Source organism: Notothenia coriiceps, unplaced genomic scaffold (assembly GCF_000735185.1).
Source record: "Notothenia coriiceps isolate Sejong01 unplaced genomic scaffold, NC01 NC01_scaffold00024668, whole genome shotgun sequence".
Lineage (NCBI taxonomy): Eukaryota > Metazoa > Chordata > Actinopteri > Perciformes > Nototheniidae > Notothenia > Notothenia coriiceps.
In genome coordinates, this window is record NW_011357369.1 from 3,142,318 (window position 1) to 3,160,315 (window position 17,998).

Genomic DNA, 17,998 nt, shown 5'->3' on the forward strand with positions numbered 1-17,998 from the left:
TACCAATAATTTTTCATCCTTTTTTAAATTTAATATTTCCGTATTTTTTCTTTTAATAATCATCTTGAGATGCTCGCATTGTTTATGTGACTTAACCAAATCATTAGTTAAATCCGGCTGCGCACGTAGTTTCATTACTTCTTTCCTCAGTCTTTCAACTAGGTCCTCCTGGCGTTTCTTGCCCATAAGACTTTCCACATTTGCACCTAATCTTTTATGAAAAATACCGGTCTTGATTTCAGCGGCCATTGCCTCTCTTAAGTTCGCCATCTCTTTTTCCTTCTGAAGGACTTTATTCGTCTCCTTTAACACATCAGCTTCACATTCTTGCAACTTCTCTTGCAATATTTTATCTAGTTTTTCATTTTTCTCTCCCAAAATCCTGCTTATTTCCCTCGTATGCGTTGCCAGCAGATTCCTCTCATTTTCTTCAAACTCTGCTGAGCTTCTCCGTATGAGAGACTCATACTTTGCAATGAGTTCTTTTTTCTGTTCCTCAAATTGGGTGTCCTTAGTGACAATTGATTGCTGCAGCTCAAAGATTTTTGACTCTGCATCTGCGTCTCCACTTTCTTTGTTCCAAGATTTTTTCTCGTCAAGAAGGTCCTTAATATACTCTAGCTTCTTTTTTAATTCATCCTTGTTTTCTTCAATAGTTGCCTTTAGAATATTATTTTCAGACTGCATAGACTGTAGTTCGAGGCTTTGTGAGAGCAGTTCTTTAGCAAACAGCTCCTGCTTATATTTTGACGCATCTTCTGCAACCTTGAGCTGGAATTTGCTATAATATTCAGTTCTCTCCATTTTGAGAAATGTGTCTAAATTAAACAATTGAGTTTCAGCAGCAAATTTGAATTATACTTGAATTATAAAGCTGCCTTTAGTTGTTTTGTGTGTGCAACCTACAGTTGCTGTTGTTCCTGGAGTTCGAATTTATTAAACTTTTAGCCTAATGTTTAAATTAAATCGAAAATGTTAAAGTTTGTATCTTTTCTTACTTCCTGTCTTTTCAAAAGCTACAGTCTCTCTGAACAAACTAAGTCTTACAAAGCCGGGAGTAGCCTACTTCGAATTCAGATGTGTGAGTCTCTTGCAGGGAAGATGACATTACTCATTACGTCATAAAACATCAAGGCTCTTCGAACGACGCCAGGAATTACGTCATCACGTTAGGTGTAAAACTACGGTGGCCGAACATTAACAACGTTCCATGAAACGCTGCATACGTTAAAGGTTGTAATTAATAACACTGCAAGAAGCTCATGACATAAGGAAAACCAAAAAGGGGACACTAAACCGTGATGCACACGGCTGGGGCCAGGAGCGCTTGTTGACGGGGATTTACTCGACCAGCTAGGGCAACAAGAACATCAGGGTAATCGAGTGTGACTATTAAAAAATAAATCATTATTATATTAATATTGACAATAACAACCGACCGTCGGGGTAGCATTTGCTTGGCATTTCCGGGTATATCTCCACTGGTTGGGCCATGTTAACAATACCGTGTAACTGTCACGTTTGAAGGGACGAAATCGTGACATCTTCACGTCTCGTCTCCCAGCATGGTAAATCGTCACATGTTCACGTCTTGCCGTGATACCGGGTTGCATTTGGCATAGTATTTGTTCATTGGTTCATGTGTGTAGCATTTTTATGGCAGTGTTTTGAAAATGTCAGATTTCTGTTTCTTACTCAGAGAACCGTGTGCAGTGTTTTGTAAAAATTGCAAATTGGGTGCAGAGCTGAAAATGTGTTTAGAGTTTTGGAGATTTGAGCTGAGGTTTTGGTCTTTGAGTGTGGGTTTAAAATAAGTATGCTTTATGTGAGATTTGTGTGTGTTAGCAACTGTGACAGGGTTCTTCGTTGTGGCGGTGGGAGTGCTGCACAACTACGTACTCAACATTAAATCAAACAGAAGAAGACGACATGAATTGATCAACAAACAGCAGGTCAAGCCTTGCCACTCCTACATTACTCATATGTTGTTGCTGGTTAATCTTTGGTGGAGATTCAGGACTCAACCACTAGATGGCAGCAGGCCCTTAATTTTACCAGATGATGCTGTTGTTTTCCATCATTCACATTAGTTAAAATCACTTTTAAACACACTTTAAAATCCGTTACAGATTTTATCAAACTTAATCAAGAATTATTCAATATTAGACATATTAACTAACTCCTAATAGAACACAGTTATATCAGTTTTTTTTAAATGAACGTTTATTTTGTATTGTTCATTATTGTTTAATACATTTAAAAATATATATAAATATATTTTTGTAAATGCATTATAACAGAATTTATAAATTCAATTCATCTTAATAACTGCTGTTTAACTCACTTGACAGTTTAAGTGTCTCATGATGGTCCAAATACTTTTTAACGTAAATAGACATTTTCTGATGTATGTTATTGTACACTAATAATATTGTTAATAAAGACTTGTTTTCACAACATATCAAAATCAGCTTCACATGGTGCTCATATCCGCTCGGTAACGAATCAGCTTAAAGGTAGGGTCGGTAATTCACTTCAGACACACTTATGTTAAATATTCCATGGAATGCTCTTAACATCCCGATAGCAATGAATAAACTAAATGCTTTGACAATAAATATATACAAATATTTCATCTGTGAAAGCCGTGGCGCTGTAAAAAGCAAGTCCAATTATCTGCCTCGGCCCGCAGATAATTGGATGGCCTACCTGTCTGTCAGCCTTCCATCTCGTGCACAAACTTATCTCGTGCCCTCATTGGTCATGTGCGTGTTGGAGGAGGGGCTCTGTAAGGAAGTCTGAAGGAAGGGGCAGATTTTTTCGGTTGTGTGCTTTCAAATTCTAGTTTACTCGAGCTGGTTCTCCATTGTTACCTACCGTACCTTTAAGAAACAATACAGTGTAGAAACAATGCCTGTGCATTCCCGTTTTTTTTATACCATTATTGATGACGTTACCCAATACGGATTATCTGGCTCATATTTCGACTGAGTTACATGACACAGGGTGTATCAATGGTCAGATTTGGGATACATACAAACCATATTTCACTGGGTCATGACCTTTATATATACAGTCTATGGTCATGACCTATGGTCACTGTCTCTCTCACAGTCATATTTCAAACTCTGGCTCCAAGACTGACTAGTCAAGGGCAGCTGGCTTTATAAAGACAGGGCTGACTCACTCTGTCAAGTGAACACAAGGACATGAGGAGTGGGTTACACAGGCACAAAATACACACACACAAAAGTGACATAGTGCCCTTAAATTAGATATTCACAGATGCTACTGACTGCATCCCTGTATAATGTGCGGCATGCATGTGACTTTAAATAAATACAATGTAACTTGTGACTAAAGTAAAGAAGCTTTTGTCAAGATCATCTTCACGGAGAGATTGGTAGAGAATGACTGATTGTAAACCGTCTATTTATGTCTTGTAAGTCACATAGGCAGAATCTTCAATATTGGTGGTGGCAATACACACCGATTTAAACCTGTAATCAATGCATTGCTCTGATAAATACTTTATCTTTAAGAATTCAAAAGTCTCCAGCAGGTTCTATATTCAAATAAATCTGCTCACAGGATTTCATTTACATGTTCCCTTGATGTTGATCACATACAATTCGTATGACACTTAAATGCTAAGTGATTTTTTTTTTAATATGACTGGATGAACACTTTAGATTTTGTGTGTTTGACATCATGGGAAATATGGGTCAGTTGAATTGTTGCTGCTTTATCTTGAACAGAGGCATACATCATTTGAAACCTGTTGAGTGTGGGGCCCTGAATAAAAAAAACTGTCAATTATTTGGAAAGTGAAAGTAAGTTTAAATTGTGTTTATCATGATTTTTGATACTCGAAGTGTGAAATGATCCCTTATACTAGCTCTAAGAAAATAAAGAAAAAATTGTTATCAAAATACTTAGTACTGCTAATCTGTATTCACATATTTGAAGTGTATTAGAAAACAGTGTTACTTATTGTATTCCTCATGTTTTCGTTTAATTTAATGAGCATTAAATGAAAAATAATTGTCGACTGGGAGAAAAAGTTCTTCTGGATCCTAAAGCAATGATACACACTGCTCACTAGATGGATCCGTTTAACCAGGAGAGCTCAGATCCAGCTAATAATACTGCTTTGTCAGTCATGTAGCGAGAACATTGTGTGCCAAAACACAGGGTTACCTGATTTGGCAAATAGAAGATTAGACAGTAAAACGACAAATGAACATCACATTCAAATGATGAAATAAAGGCACCACCAAAACAAGAGCCTGTATGTACACATTTATTAATGCAGTGCAGCACATTAACAATGTTGTTATAAACACAATATCATCGAGATGTGACAGGGCTTCCTGGTCTCCTGCTAAGCCGCTGCTGAGCTCAGTCAGAAGGATGGATTCATTATTACTAAATGTAGTTTAGCGTAATTCTCTAACCTCTTCTGCTTCAGACAGGTCAGCTGAGCAAGCAGCACAGACCGAGGGAAATTCACAATCCCCTATGAAAAAAATATCTTTTTAAATATACTTTTGAATGGCCAAACAAATGTAAAAATAGAACATAAACATGGCAACACAATTAATTGATTATCTGTCATCATATTTTAGTGCTTGTGGATGAAAGAGGCAATATGTGAATACAAGACTTTAAGAAAGGAGATGCCGTCTCCTTAAGGACCAACAGCCTCCTTCTTCACGTTTAAGTTCTGGTTGATCTACAAGTACAAATGTTACTGACCCCAAGTGCCACAAATCTCAAAGAACTAACCAACAACTTGATGACAACTTTAGCGGGAGGATTTCAATAAAAATAATTAAGAGCATCCACTTAAAAGTAAGAGCCACAGCCTTCGGATACGTCTTAACTGACATGGCTATTCTACCAATGTTGAAATGCGGGAATTTAGAGGGAATTCTGATTACAGCATGTAAATAAATGATGACCAAGCTAAACCAATAACTGATTGATTTGCAAAAGATATCAAGATGATCTCATTGACTTGAGATAGACAGAAACCTTAGTAAATACTGTTAAAAGGAATGTGGGGCAGACAAACCCGAACAAATCTCGAAACATTTTGGGAACAGAGTGAACAATTTATAAAAATGCAACATACAAAAACTATTTAAAATGGCTTAAAATAAACAGTCCTAGCCAGACTGCTTCTCTTCAAATCAGCGCTTTTTACATTTCTTTACAGTCTTATGTACAGTCAGGGATGTGATCCACACAACAAAAAACGTGGGAAAAAAGGTCAAATATATGGAGGTCTGCGAGCAAAATATGACATCACTTGTGATCAAATCACAGCAACGTTGACGTCCTGTTTTCCAATCCTTTGAAACACCAGGACCAGAAAAGAAAATAAAAAATAAAAATAAAATCACATCCCTGTACAACAGCCGTTACAACAGCCGTTACAGCAGTCCACTTGTGAATTTTAAAAAAGTCTGATGAAAAAAAGTTGGAGTTGGGGAGATAAAAAGGTAAGAGAAGGAGCTGCAGGTTCTACGTTGTCTTGCGGAAGCCTTTCAGGATGGGATAGATGTTTTCAAACGCTTCGTAGATCTCTCCCCTCACTTTGGCGCCTTGAAAACAAAACAATACAGATATCATTCATAACAATAAGATACAGCGGCAAAAAAACACAAGGCTGAAAGAAGCAACCTTTATTCCCATAGACATTATGAAATAAGATGCACTAAGTATTAACATTACATTTTAACATTCATTGATATTATATGCATTACCCTAAAAAAAAAATCCCAGTTGTCCCATGATATAAGGAATTGGAATCGCACATGATTTATAGGCATCATCAACATCAGTTATTAAATACACAGGCCAATTCTCTTCCTGCCGCAACCTCCGCTCGAGCTCCACCAGGCTGAGGAACAGCTTCTTCCACCAGGCGGTCTCCCCTCCTCTCCCTGCCTCTGACCTCTCCACCTTGCCTCCCCCCCTGCCCAAATGGACCTGGACTTTATTCATTATGTCACTCTGGGGGACTGCGAGAAACGGTATTTCAAGATTTCTGTATGTATAACACATGTAGAAATGTTGACAATAAAGCTGACTTTGACAATTAATCCATCTGATTCGAACAGGCATCTTTGCATTGGCACAGAAATATAAACTAGTATAAGTGAAGTAAAGCCATTAGCAGAGTCTTACCTGTGAGTACAACTTTCCCAGAAACAAAGATGAGCAGGACGATTCTGGGTTTGATCATTCTGTAAATCAGTCCTGGAAACAGCTCCGGTTCGTAGCTGAAACAGACCAATCACTTGCTTTTAACCATTTCCCTGACTGAAACCTCACAACGCAGCCATCATATGCTGGGGCTCTACAAGAAGGCCAACATGTGGGACCTTGTGTTTTAGCTGCCCAAATAAATGAAACAATCAGAAATTACCTGCTAAACTGCTGATGTGTGAGGACTAATCCCTCCAGTCGAATGGGGAACTTCACATCGCAGCTTCCCACCATGTTCTGAATCTTAAAATCCAAGAACTTAGCAGGAAAGCCGAGCTTCTGCACCACACGAGCGTATTTTCTGGCAGCTAACCTCGACTGCTCCTCACTGGAGAAAAGAAAAGTCAATACAGGATGGATTATAATCAAGGTAGAACACTTTAAATGGAAAACAGGGGAAGGCTAACATCCCTATTGGAGAAATCCATAAGTTCTAAATCAGTCTTTTTTTAAACTCAGCACATGAAAGATCAGCAAATAACTCATTTTCTGACCTCTTGGCTCCCGTGCAGACCATCTTCCCAGAGCTGAAGATGAGAGCCGTGGTCCTGGGTTCTCGTATTCTCATGATGACCGCAGCAAAACGCTACGAGAATGAAGAGACAATTATTAAACACCAGCAGCGCTTCAACACAGATACAGTTGTGTGGGATGTTTAGCATTAATAACATTTGGACCATTGAGTTGTGGTGTTTTTGTATAACAGACATGTTGGCAGTATATCAGTACTAGAGGAAGGATCAGGGAATGATCAAAGACACTCCCTGTACCCTGGTGGATTTCCCATGAATGGGACACTATGGGTCGTACTAACTGTGCACGTGCAGCCTCCTGACATAGGTCAGTGAGCATCGATAGTGGACCTTTTTCACAGCAGACAATTTGACATGTCATTACAGGAAAGGCATGTAATTGAGATCAAGTGCCAGGGCTCTGCAAGCACCTAAACACTGGTATCATTTAGTGGACACATTAGGATCCAAACATTTTAAAGTTGCTCAAATAATTACACAAGTAAATTAAACAACATGCAAGTGGAACCGGATTTGTTCCCTGTGCAGTAAGCCTTTACAGTCGGCCACTTTCTGGGTTTACAGGGATTTCAGAAATTGTACTTAAAAGCCCACAGGTGACCTTTATGAGCAGCATGGGGCTGATCAGATATGAAGTGTTAGTCAGTTTCACCTTTGGGTTGTACTCTGCATTCCTGGCTCTCAGGGCAATGGTCTTCAAATCCAGTTTACAGCCCAGATTTACAGTAGATACTATGTTTCTAAAAGTAGAAGAACAAAAAAGGTAAGAAACAGAGAAAGAGACAAAGGCAAACCGTTTAGTCAATAGCTCTGTAACAAGGTTAAGTCCAAAATAATGTCAATGTAGTTTGAATTCTAAATGTATATATTTACCTATAGCAATGTTTAAACAAAACTTCAACGATAACAGCTGGCTAAAATAGCACAACATAAAAAGTGAAAAGTTTTTGTATTTGCTAGATTATATTTCAAGTGGCATTGACATAAATTGGACATACTGAAACTTTGACCATTGTTTGTATTGGATATGAAACATACTGTAGCTGTGGTACTATTCCAGAGCTCTCTGAGGCAGGTGTTGCCGGTGTGATGGGGGTCATGGGGGTCAGCGGGGTGTTGTAGAGCGGGGTGTTCCCTGGCAGCGCTGTGGTGGTCGAGCCTGCAACCGTCTGGGAATGGTAAAGCTGAGGGGTTAGCCCTGACGTTCCAGGAAGACCTGGAGAACAGAGACCATATTTTATTCTCTATAATATACCACCACTTTGGATCGGACTTTGATGAGCATTTTCTATTCTCAGCAAATATCTGAAGAACACCAATTCTAGGGATATGAGATTATGGTTAAAGGATTGAGAATGTGTGTTTACCTGCGTTTGCCTGCTGTGCCTGTTGCTGCTGCTGTTGCCTCTGCTGTTCCTCCAGTATAGACAAACTGTTGGCCACGACGGGCTGAGGTGTCAGACCTGAGCCATAGGGCATCATGGGACTGAAGATAGGCATGCCTGGGGTCATGGCACCCTGCACAAGGACAAGACCAAAAATATGAGGTTGAGTTAGAAAAGCAACATAAGTAGCACTTACTATACTGACAATAGAAAATGCAACAGTTTTTCAAAATGTTGTCTGCCAGCTATGTGACCTGTTAAAGCAAGAGCACAACTCTGGGTCTGAATTAACAGAGCACTATTATTTATTTCCAGATATTTTACAAGTATGGTAATACCAGAAAATAGTTGAGTCAGGATGTTTGCATTCTCCGAGCTCAGGCAACTTGTGAACTTTAAAATCTATATTAAATTGCCATTAAATATAAATAAATTGTAATTGCAATGCTAAAGCTTCCAAATGGGACATAAGACGATGGTGATGGTAAACTGGGGGATCATCCAGGTGAGAAGAAAATATTAGTAACAATTTTAAACCTACCTGAGGGGAGGCCAGTCCCTGGAAGGGACTGGCTGAACTGTTGTTCTGGTCCATCTCTGCAGCTCCTCACGTGAGTTCACTGCCACCCGAGAGCAGGAATTTATTTTAGACAGAAGGTGCAAAGTTGTGCGTCTTCAGTCTTTTTTTTATAGTAGAAAAACCACGGTGGACTGGACTCAGAAAAACACCCTCTTCTTGTTTCTTCTGTCTGGCTGTCAGGCCTGGAAAACAGTAAAAACAAAGGTTTACTCAGACAATGCTTAATACTGGCAGTGTTGGAAGGTAACCAAGTACAATAACTCAAATACTGTACTTACTAAGTACAGTTTTCAACGTATTTGTATTCAACATAAGTATTTCAATTTCCTAATACAGTTCAGAGGCAAGTATTGGCTTTTTTTGTACCACTCTACATACATATACTTATTTTTAAGATTTAAATATGTCTTTATGTTAATATATACATATAACTATATATACACAATACATAATGATTTTTCAGGTTTCAAGGTTAGAATATAACTTATAATAATTGATCCCTTGGTGAAATTCACACAACAAGCAGTATATATAGCCAAGTAAAACCAAGGTCGTCCTTTACCTGATGCAACTATAAAGCAATGAACGCATAAATGCATGTAGAATAATTGTTTGATAATATACTACATACTATTCTGAAATGGGCCATTGTGCAGAAATGTGTACTTTTCATACAAGTAAATGCTAATATGTTGAGTATGTGAGTAACATTTTGAACGCAGGTGTTTAACTTGTCCTGTGTGGACCGTGGTGCAAATACGAGACCTGTTACTCAAGTACCATCTATATATATGTCATATATCTAAATACCTCGTCCACCACTGATAACTGGTCATTATTTAACAAAAGTGCATAATGTTGCAGATAAAATGAAACAATGTGTGCATCCTGCAGCAGTGGCGCGAAGACACTCACTGCTTGCTAATCATCACATTTAGCTTTATCGTACATTAACGTCACTTAAGCTCGTTATTTCATGCTTTAACCCGATGCATTGTGTGCCCTTTGAGTGGATAATGAGAAAAATATGGGTGACAAATATGTTTATACGCAAATAAGTCTTCTATGAGTGTGTCTTGACAGCCTCCAAATGAAACACATCAACATTCTGGCTAGCTGAAGTTAGCCGCAGAGCTAGTATTAGCATCACTAGCTAATGATACTCAGAGTGAAAGCAGTGAATTAGTGCGCTAAAATAGAACTGAAAATAAGTTAGAGATATGCCAGTGCACCGCAGTACATTGCCAGGTAACTTATACGCACACACTCGCAGTTCAAACCACCACACGGAGTGAATGAATTCAGCTTCAGGCTCGCTTCATCCTCGGTCTTGCTGCAGTGCTTCTTCGGCGCTCATGAGTGCTGTCGGCTACTTCCGGAAGTAGAACCTTTATTTCCCGCTGTGTCACAGTTCACGGCAGACAGAGCAAAGATGGCGTCGCTGAGTGACAAATCAGTTTGGGACGAAGTCGAGGATGGAATCGGCGAAGAAGTGTTAAAAATGTCCACAGACGAGATAGTTCAGCGGACTCGTCTCCTCGACAGTGAGATAAAGATCATGAAGAGCGAGGTGCTGCGTGTGACCCACGAACTGCAAGCTATGAAGGATAAAATCAAGGAAAACACGGAGAAGATAAAGGTGAACAAAACGCTGCCGTACCTTGTGTCTAACGTGATCGAGCTGCTGGATGTGGACCCCAACGACCAGGAGGAGGACGGGGCTAATGTGGACCTGGACTCCCAGAGGAAAGGAAAATGTGCTGTTATTAAAACTTCCACTCGACAGACCTACTTCCTGCCGGTGATCGGGCTAGTGGACGCGGAGAAGCTGAAGCCCGGAGACCTGGTTGGTGTCAACAAGGACTCCTACCTGATCCTGGAGACCCTTCCTACCGAGTATGACTCCAGAGTCAAGGCCATGGAGGTGGACGAGCGCCCCACAGAGCAGTACAGCGACATAGGAGGGCTGGACAAGCAGATCCAGGAGCTGGTGGAGGCCATTGTCCTGCCCATGAACCACAAGGAGAAGTTTGAAAACCTGGGCATCCAGCCACCCAAAGGAGTGCTGATGTACGGACCACCTGGTACCGGAAAGACCCTCCTGGCCAGGGCCTGCGCCGCCCAGACCAAAGCCACCTTCCTGAAGCTGGCCGGTCCACAGCTGGTCCAGATGTTCATCGGAGATGGAGCCAAGCTGGTGAGAGATGCCTTCGCCCTGGCCAAAGAGAAAGCCCCATCCATCATCTTCATCGATGAGCTGGACGCCATCGGTACCAAGAGGTTCGACAGCGAGAAGGCCGGAGACAGAGAGGTGCAGAGGACCATGCTGGAGCTGCTCAACCAGCTGGATGGATTCCAGCCCAACATGCAGGTCAAGGTAAATATGCGGCCAAGAAAACACCTGTAATTAACTTTGTATGTGTAGAAACAGTATTTAAATTGACATTCTCTAGTATTAAAGAAGTTACAATACATTTACAGTATCATTCTAGGAGAAATGGGAGCTCTGTAGTTAAATAAGAATGAACACAATGATAACCATTAAAATATGGATACAATACATGTTTTCACAAACCACACATCCAAAAAGTGTTATGAAATCCTAAAACAGTCTAAGTTTATTCTACTTGACAAAGTTAAGCACCAAGTTTCCTTTCTTTTTAATTGCCACCTTGTTATTACTTTATAGGTTAACTACATAACATGTTTTTTTCTAGGTTATTGCTGCCACCAACAGAGTGGACATCTTGGACCCTGCGCTGCTCCGTTCAGGACGTCTGGACAGAAAGATCGAGTTCCCCATGCCAAACGAAGAGGCCAGAGCTCGCATCATGCAGATTCATTCCCGCAAGATGAACGTCAGCCCCGACGTCAACTACGAGGAGCTGGCTCGCTGCACCGACGACTTCAACGGAGCCCAGGCCAAAGCGGTGTGTGTGGAGGCCGGCATGATCGCGCTGCGCCGCGGGGCCACAGAGCTGAACCACGAGGACTACATGGAGGGAATCCTGGAGGTCCAAGCCAAGAAAAAGGCCAACCTGCAGTACTACGCCTAAGGACACTGTCTGTGTCTGTTTTTGTGTGAGAGAGTCTTTGATTATTAAAACAGTTGTTGGGTAAACACTTGTTACAGTTGCTGATTTAACTTGGGTTAATACAAATAAATAAAATGTCCGTAAGTGTTGTGTTTCTTCTTGCTTAGCCCTGATAAGACGGATAGTATTTTCACATTTCCAGGTGGCGCAGAATAATATAATAAAATCGTTATTCTTCTTAAAGTTTTATTGGTTTTTAAAACCTTGGTTTTATTGAGAAAAAACATTAAGCATATTAAAATAGTGCTAGAAAATCCACCAACATTAGACGCACCACAAAGTTGTTTGGATAAATGTTTGTTTATTAGTCACTCATGAGCAGAGGCAGCCTTAGTGTACTGCAGGGAAATGTAAAACAAGACAACTTACTAATGGTCACTGTATACACATTTGAACAGTTATACAGAAATATAAAACTACTGTATGTTTTTAATTCATTACATAATTACACCATAGTTGTATGTATTGTATGTTATGAAAATAAACCTTTGAATCTTGAAAACATAACCATTTATATCAACAAAATGTGACGCTACATTGAATTTTAATTAGTTTGGAAAACCATTTAGACTTCACAAGGTGATGAACATTTCCCATTATACTAATACACTAGTTTTGTTTCCAGTATTATTTCCACCACCTAAAGTTATTGATGTTATGTAACCAATAACAGGTACTGTATGTAAGTACAACATTAAATGTACTTTCCAAAACAACTTTATAATTCTACTCCACTAAGTTAAAAACAGGACTGTCTAAGCTCATGGAAAATAGACTTTTTAGAGATATGTGATTCTCACTGGACTGTAACGCTACAAACATGATCTTATAGAATATGATGCATTGTAATAAATGAACTAACAGAAAAAATAGACTCAAACCTTTTTAATTAACCCCCTTAAGCTGTGTATACATAATTGATCATATTTAATTTCCCTTCAGAATGAAACTATTTTAAAGAAATTTGTTGAAATACCGAAAATCATCTGAGGTTTGCGGGATATTTATGAACTTGCATAACACTTCAGATCCTGTACTAAATGTGATCAAGAGCCTTGAAAAGCTTGACATGAGGGTTCCACTGAAAGAAAGTAGAGTTATCAGTCGCAAAATTAAACTGTCCACCTTATGGATACATGTATCATTCTAGAACATCTCAGTGTGAGCGTCTTTCTGTATAAAAGATGCTATTGTGATAAAGATGTTTCGAGTAGTAATACTATTACTTTATTATTTAAGGACAATATTAACCTGAGATGGAGTGTTCATGTGTGAAGACCACACAAAGAAAGACAAGACATCCTTTTTCAATTCTTTACATTTATTAAGAATGTAAAAAGAACAGCAGAATATGTATCCTTCCAAAACATAATGAAAAACTGAAACATTAGGAAGTGTCTAGGGGCGATCGAGTGAAGAGAGTGTCTTGCTTCTCATAAACAGGAGTGTTGATCTAGAATAAGAATGTTTAACCAAAACAATACAAATGATGTTTCATAGCAGAAATTGAAGGGGAAAACTGAAAAGCAGGAGAAAAGTGTCATTTTCAACTGATATAGATTGTTAATGGATATAAAAAATGGAAATCTGCTTTCCCAGATTAAGCCTGACCTAAGACACCAAAAGAAGCAGATTCTGGAACAACACTCCTTTTATTAAGAAATTTGAAAAGAGCCAAAACAACAGGGAAATGTGGAGAAAGGAGAACACGTCCCTCCTCAGTCCTTCCTCAGGGGTACAGTCTGCTCGTTGATGCCCTCCTTAGTGATGATGCAGAGTCGAAGGGCATCTCCAGTGTAGACATCTCTCTCTGCGGCCGAGATGAAGACATCTTTGACCAGCTGAACTGCCCTTTCCTGAGACAGAGGGATGTGCTGCACACCCTCCATGTTCTTGAAACCAATCTGTGATGAAAAAATAGACATACATTAATTTACAGTACTTTATGGAAACTTGGCTGGAGCACTGCATTGTTAATATTCTTTACCTGGTTGTCCAAAAGTGGCTGAAGCATGGCACTCGCTGATCCTCCGGCCTTGTAGGTGTCTCTCTGGTAGGAGCCCACTGGATCAAAACTGTACACTGCTCCCTTGCCTTCATTACAAAAACAGGAAATATTTCAAATAGAACTAGTTAATACTACTTACACAATCGAGTGCGTATGCATACAAAAGCAATACATTTTCTCATCTCAATATTTACAGCTTTAAAGTCCCTACCATGCTCATCCAGTCCTCCGATGATGTTGTAGACGTAGTAGGGGAAGAACCTCCTGCCGTACAGAATGGTGGACAACATGGCTGCGATGGCGTTGCTGGTCATTGTCTTGTTGTTTGAGTGTTTGTACATCTGAGAGAGTGGGCAGGGACATTACTTCAAGTTAGAACGGAGTTAATACATGGACATCACATTGTTGCAGGTCTGTCAGAAAAAAAACGTTGCAGTCAGCTGAAAGTGGTCATTTTAGGACGGAGATTAAAGAGAGAGTGAAACCAAAAACCTTGCTAAACCAGCCCACCTTTAGTCTGGCATCAATGATTTTTGTCAGGGTCAGGCAGTCACCATGGAAACCACTGCAGCCAATAACGGTGGTGTCTGTCCTGTAAGTGGAAAGAGAAGCAGAAAAATGAGTGACAGTCAAAGCACTTAATTACTTATGTTGAAATGAAAAGAGATTTCAGCCAAGAAAATTGTATTTATTGTTTTTCATTTTTGAATGCATGTTTGAATGCAAGGTGCTATATAAATAAAATGCATTATTATTATTATATAAATAAAGGTTGAATTGTATCAGAACAGCAGTGACTTCAGTGGTTGCACTCCAAATTCAACTGATAATGGCTTTTAATGAAGTTGAACATAACTATGAAAGTAAAAGGTAAAAGGGACCAGTTATAGACTTCAAATTTGAGATTGTGTCCTATAACTGCCCATCTTTCATTTACTGACAGTTTGCAGGATAAAGGGTAAATACGTGCAGAATGAGTGACAGTGCAAACTTACAGCTTGTAGCATTTTGGCGAGTCGCGGCTGTGGATTGAGTATCCTTCACTCAACCTGGTGTCTGAGGCTACGATGGCGAAGTCTTCACCAGCAACAGCTAGTACGGTTCTGAAGAAAAACACAACAGACACACTTGTTTATTAATCGTATACACTGCTTCACCAAAGAGGAAAATTATTGATACTATGCTAACGGAAGCTAAGCTACAGTTTCGAAAATGAAACTGTCGTATTAGCAAATCGTATCAGGTAAACTAACGTATCTTTTCTTTTATCCTTTTTGAGCATATAGAATAAATGAGGATGCTAAATGTGCTGGACAAAGACCTTTTTCTGTTCACATACTTTCCATTAACTTCACCTTTGTTTAGTTTCCTATCGTTTGCTAAGCTGGTTAGCTAGCTAGCATAATGCAGTTAAACGTAAACGTTAGCTAGCAGGCTAGCAAGCCAGCGGTTTAAAAAGTCACACTCACCCTCCGTTGAAAGAGTATGGTGAAAACCGGTGCTCTACGGGGCCGGAATAATGATAATCTTTCATCTTCCCAGGGTCTTGGTATGATTGAGAAGAAAGCATTTTGATGTGTTCAAGATTCAGTCCGGTAAACTCGCTGTATCACTGCAATATGGCAGCCTCTTCTTCTACTGTCATGTCACCCGCGTGTTAACGTGTAACCTGGGCGACAGCGCCACCTCAGGCTGTTTGGATGTAGAGCACGAGACATCACAGTGAGAAAAGTTATGTCACTTCTAGTCATAGTAGGAAGTTGTCCGATTCTTTACTCGAGTAAAAGTACTAACACCACACTAGAAAAGCACTGCATTTCAAGTTAAAGTACTGCATCAAGAAAAGGTACTTAGGTAAAATTATGTAAGTTGTGTCAATTCAGTGTGTGTCTAAATCTGAATTTATAAAGTAATTACATCTTTCAAATAAATGTAGTGGAGTAAAAGTACTAAATTGGCTTCCAAATGTAGTAGAATAGAAGTGTAAAGTGGTGTAAAATGAAAACACTTGGCTGGGTAAAGTACAAGTACCTGAGAATTTGAGTAATGTACTTAGTTACTCCACCACTACTATTAGGGCAGCCATTTGCGTTGTTATAGAAAGCCCTACTCAATCGTTAATGAGGATGTTATCAAGTTTACCGTTAGAAAGAACTAGAGAGTACTTAAGAATATATGGAGGCCCTTTGATAATTTTGCTAAGGATTTTTGATTTAACAGATAAAGTATACAACCAATTTCTTTGGTCTCCGATTTGTGGAACTTTTAGTTTTTAATCAAATAGTTGTTATATTCTTTAAACTAATCTATTATTACAAATAATATTGCCTTCTAGAGAAGTGAACCGGAACCCCTCAGGTCCGGTTTGAGGAATCATTCCTTCACAACTTGGTGGCAAAAATAATAAAAATTGTACAGTCAATTTCCAGTAAAGTAGTTTACTTGAACATCCAATGACCATTAGCGGCTCAACCAGAGCAGCCAGCTGCCGTTTTGTATCACTGCTCGAGAACTTTGTCCAATAAATTGAAAGTACCAGATAAAACTGTATTTTCATGACGCAAAGACAGAAACATCAATCTTTTCAGCACACTAAAGATTCTGTTGCTCCTTTGAAGGTTCAATTTAACACAGTACACAATTAGCAAGGAGATTAATATGAGTCGGTTTTAAGTAGCTTTTATTAAAAATACACTTCATAATTCAGTGACTACGACATTATTAGCAACACATGTTTCTTAAGCAAACTGCCTACTGAGTGACAATACAAAAAAAGAGTAAATTAAATACAAAACAATACAAAATAATCTTTCAAGCTGACTGCAAAAATATCAGTTGGCTAATCATTGCTAATGGATGTTTAAGTTCAATGTAATTACAGTGAGTGGTTACAATTTCTGTTAGGGTTGAAAACTAAATGAATAATGTGAAGACCTACTGCAGCCATGAGGTCTACCAGAACCAAAGTCTGTTACATCTGATTACGCAGAATCACTAGCACCATGTAATAATTCAAAACATTTGTTTAAATAGGATTGCTCTTTATTGACCTGCCTCGTAAAATACATGGTACTAAAAAATACAAAAACATAAAAAATGTGTTTTGAAAGTCAAAGAATAACATAGTTGAGCTCGATTGTCTCAGTAGCACCACTTGTTCCAGTGAAACACATTTCTCACTGTAGAAATGTTGAGAGACAGTAACCACAAGATGTATCAGTTTGAATGAATTAAGAATGCCGTTATACCGTTAGTGGTTAGATCACAGGATTTAGTGCAGTGCTGGATGGAGGATGAGGTCTTATACCGAACAGACTTTACTTTCTCAAGCCAATTCATCTTGATGTTTCTGAGCACGTACACATGAGGTATAATCACACACGACTTAAGGTTTGTTTTGGTGATGGAAAGAGAGTTTTTCTAAGCTGATGCTCTACAGATGTCATTAAAGCTGTCACAGGAAAGATAAATACATTTGTTTTTCTAGTGTCAGCCTGTGTATTTACAGATGGAAAAAATTACTTGATTTACATTTCAGAAGAATTTGGTCGAGGTATCATTCTTAAGGAGGCTGTCGATCATTTTTGAGCTGACTTGGACTTCTTAGGTGTTTTGGCTGATCCTTTTTTCTTGGGTGTAGTGAAATCTTTGTCGCAAACCTCACACACCCAAAGGCCTGAGGAAACAGACAGAACTTATTAATATCCATACAAGAAACACATTTTTTTTAAAGCAGACAAACAAAAAAGTGTGTGGTAAAAGAGAGTTACAAATTAAAAGATGTAGACACTCCTACACAGTTCTCCAACCATGTAGTTGTATTTATATAACACTACATATTTCTAAGACATTATACATTGTGCTAAAAGAAACAAATTATACTTAAATATATAAAAAATAAAACTTTCCAAAAAAACCTAAGCTACTCAATAACTAGTAGCTGCAGTCTGAACATTTAACTATATTTTTGTTTTAACTAAACAAAAATTAAATAAATCCACATTCATAACTGTTATAACCTTGTTTTGTCTGAATGCATGTGTCTGTCTCTCTGTGTGTGTGTGTGTGTGTGTCTGTGTGTGTGTGTGTGTGTGTGTGTGTGTGTGTGTGTGTGTGTGTGT

At 38.9% G+C, this 17,998-nt stretch overlaps 4 protein-coding genes across 5 annotated transcripts in view; 1 reads left to right on the forward strand and 3 right to left on the reverse strand.

The window, feature by feature from the left end:
* Positions 1-4,292: 4,292 nt before the first annotated feature.
* tbp (TATA box binding protein) lies at positions 4,293-10,135 on the reverse strand. 2 transcript variants are annotated; one of them, XM_010782950.1, is made up of 9 exons: positions 10,038-10,134; positions 8,736-8,956; positions 8,177-8,327; positions 7,848-8,025; positions 7,462-7,549; positions 6,771-6,862; positions 6,437-6,604; positions 6,196-6,290; positions 4,293-5,609 (listed from the first exon to the last, which is right to left on the reverse strand). In XM_010782950.1, exons 2-9 carry the CDS (start codon positions 8,787-8,789, stop codon positions 5,530-5,532), a joined length of 906 nt encoding a protein of 301 aa, XP_010781252.1. In that variant the 5' UTR covers positions 8,790-8,956; positions 10,038-10,134; the 3' UTR covers positions 4,293-5,529. The 2 variants fall into 2 exon arrangements, with proteins under 2 accessions (XP_010781252.1, XP_010781253.1); XM_010782951.1 differs by lacking the exon at positions 4,293-5,609 and adding an exon at positions 5,997-6,055 and having other exon boundaries at positions 10,038-10,135.
* A 33-nt stretch (positions 10,136-10,168) lies between these two features.
* On the forward strand, positions 10,169-12,052 carry psmc3 (proteasome 26S subunit, ATPase 3). Its single transcript, XM_010782949.1, has 2 exons — positions 10,169-11,151; positions 11,492-12,052. The coding sequence occupies exons 1-2, from the start codon at positions 10,207-10,209 to the stop codon at positions 11,828-11,830; spliced, it is 1,284 nt and encodes a 427-aa protein (XP_010781251.1). The 5' UTR covers positions 10,169-10,206; the 3' UTR covers positions 11,831-12,052.
* Positions 12,053-13,172: 1,120 nt separating this feature from the next.
* On the reverse strand, positions 13,173-15,520 carry psmb1 (proteasome 20S subunit beta 1). Its single transcript, XM_010782952.1, has 6 exons — positions 15,347-15,520; positions 14,873-14,980; positions 14,388-14,469; positions 14,089-14,218; positions 13,857-13,963; positions 13,173-13,773 (listed from the first exon to the last, which is right to left on the reverse strand). Exons 1-6 carry the CDS (start codon positions 15,445-15,447, stop codon positions 13,588-13,590), a joined length of 714 nt encoding a protein of 237 aa, XP_010781254.1. The 5' UTR covers positions 15,448-15,520; the 3' UTR covers positions 13,173-13,587.
* Positions 15,521-16,540: 1,020 nt separating this feature from the next.
* phf10 (PHD finger protein 10) overlaps positions 16,541-17,998 on the reverse strand; it is a 14,317-nt gene continuing 12,859 nt past the window's right edge. The window contains exon 12 of the mRNA XM_010782953.1: positions 16,541-17,553. Coding sequence (XP_010781255.1) covers positions 17,456-17,553 — 98 coding nt within the window. The 3' untranslated portion in view covers positions 16,541-17,455. The remainder of the gene's footprint in view (positions 17,554-17,998) is intronic.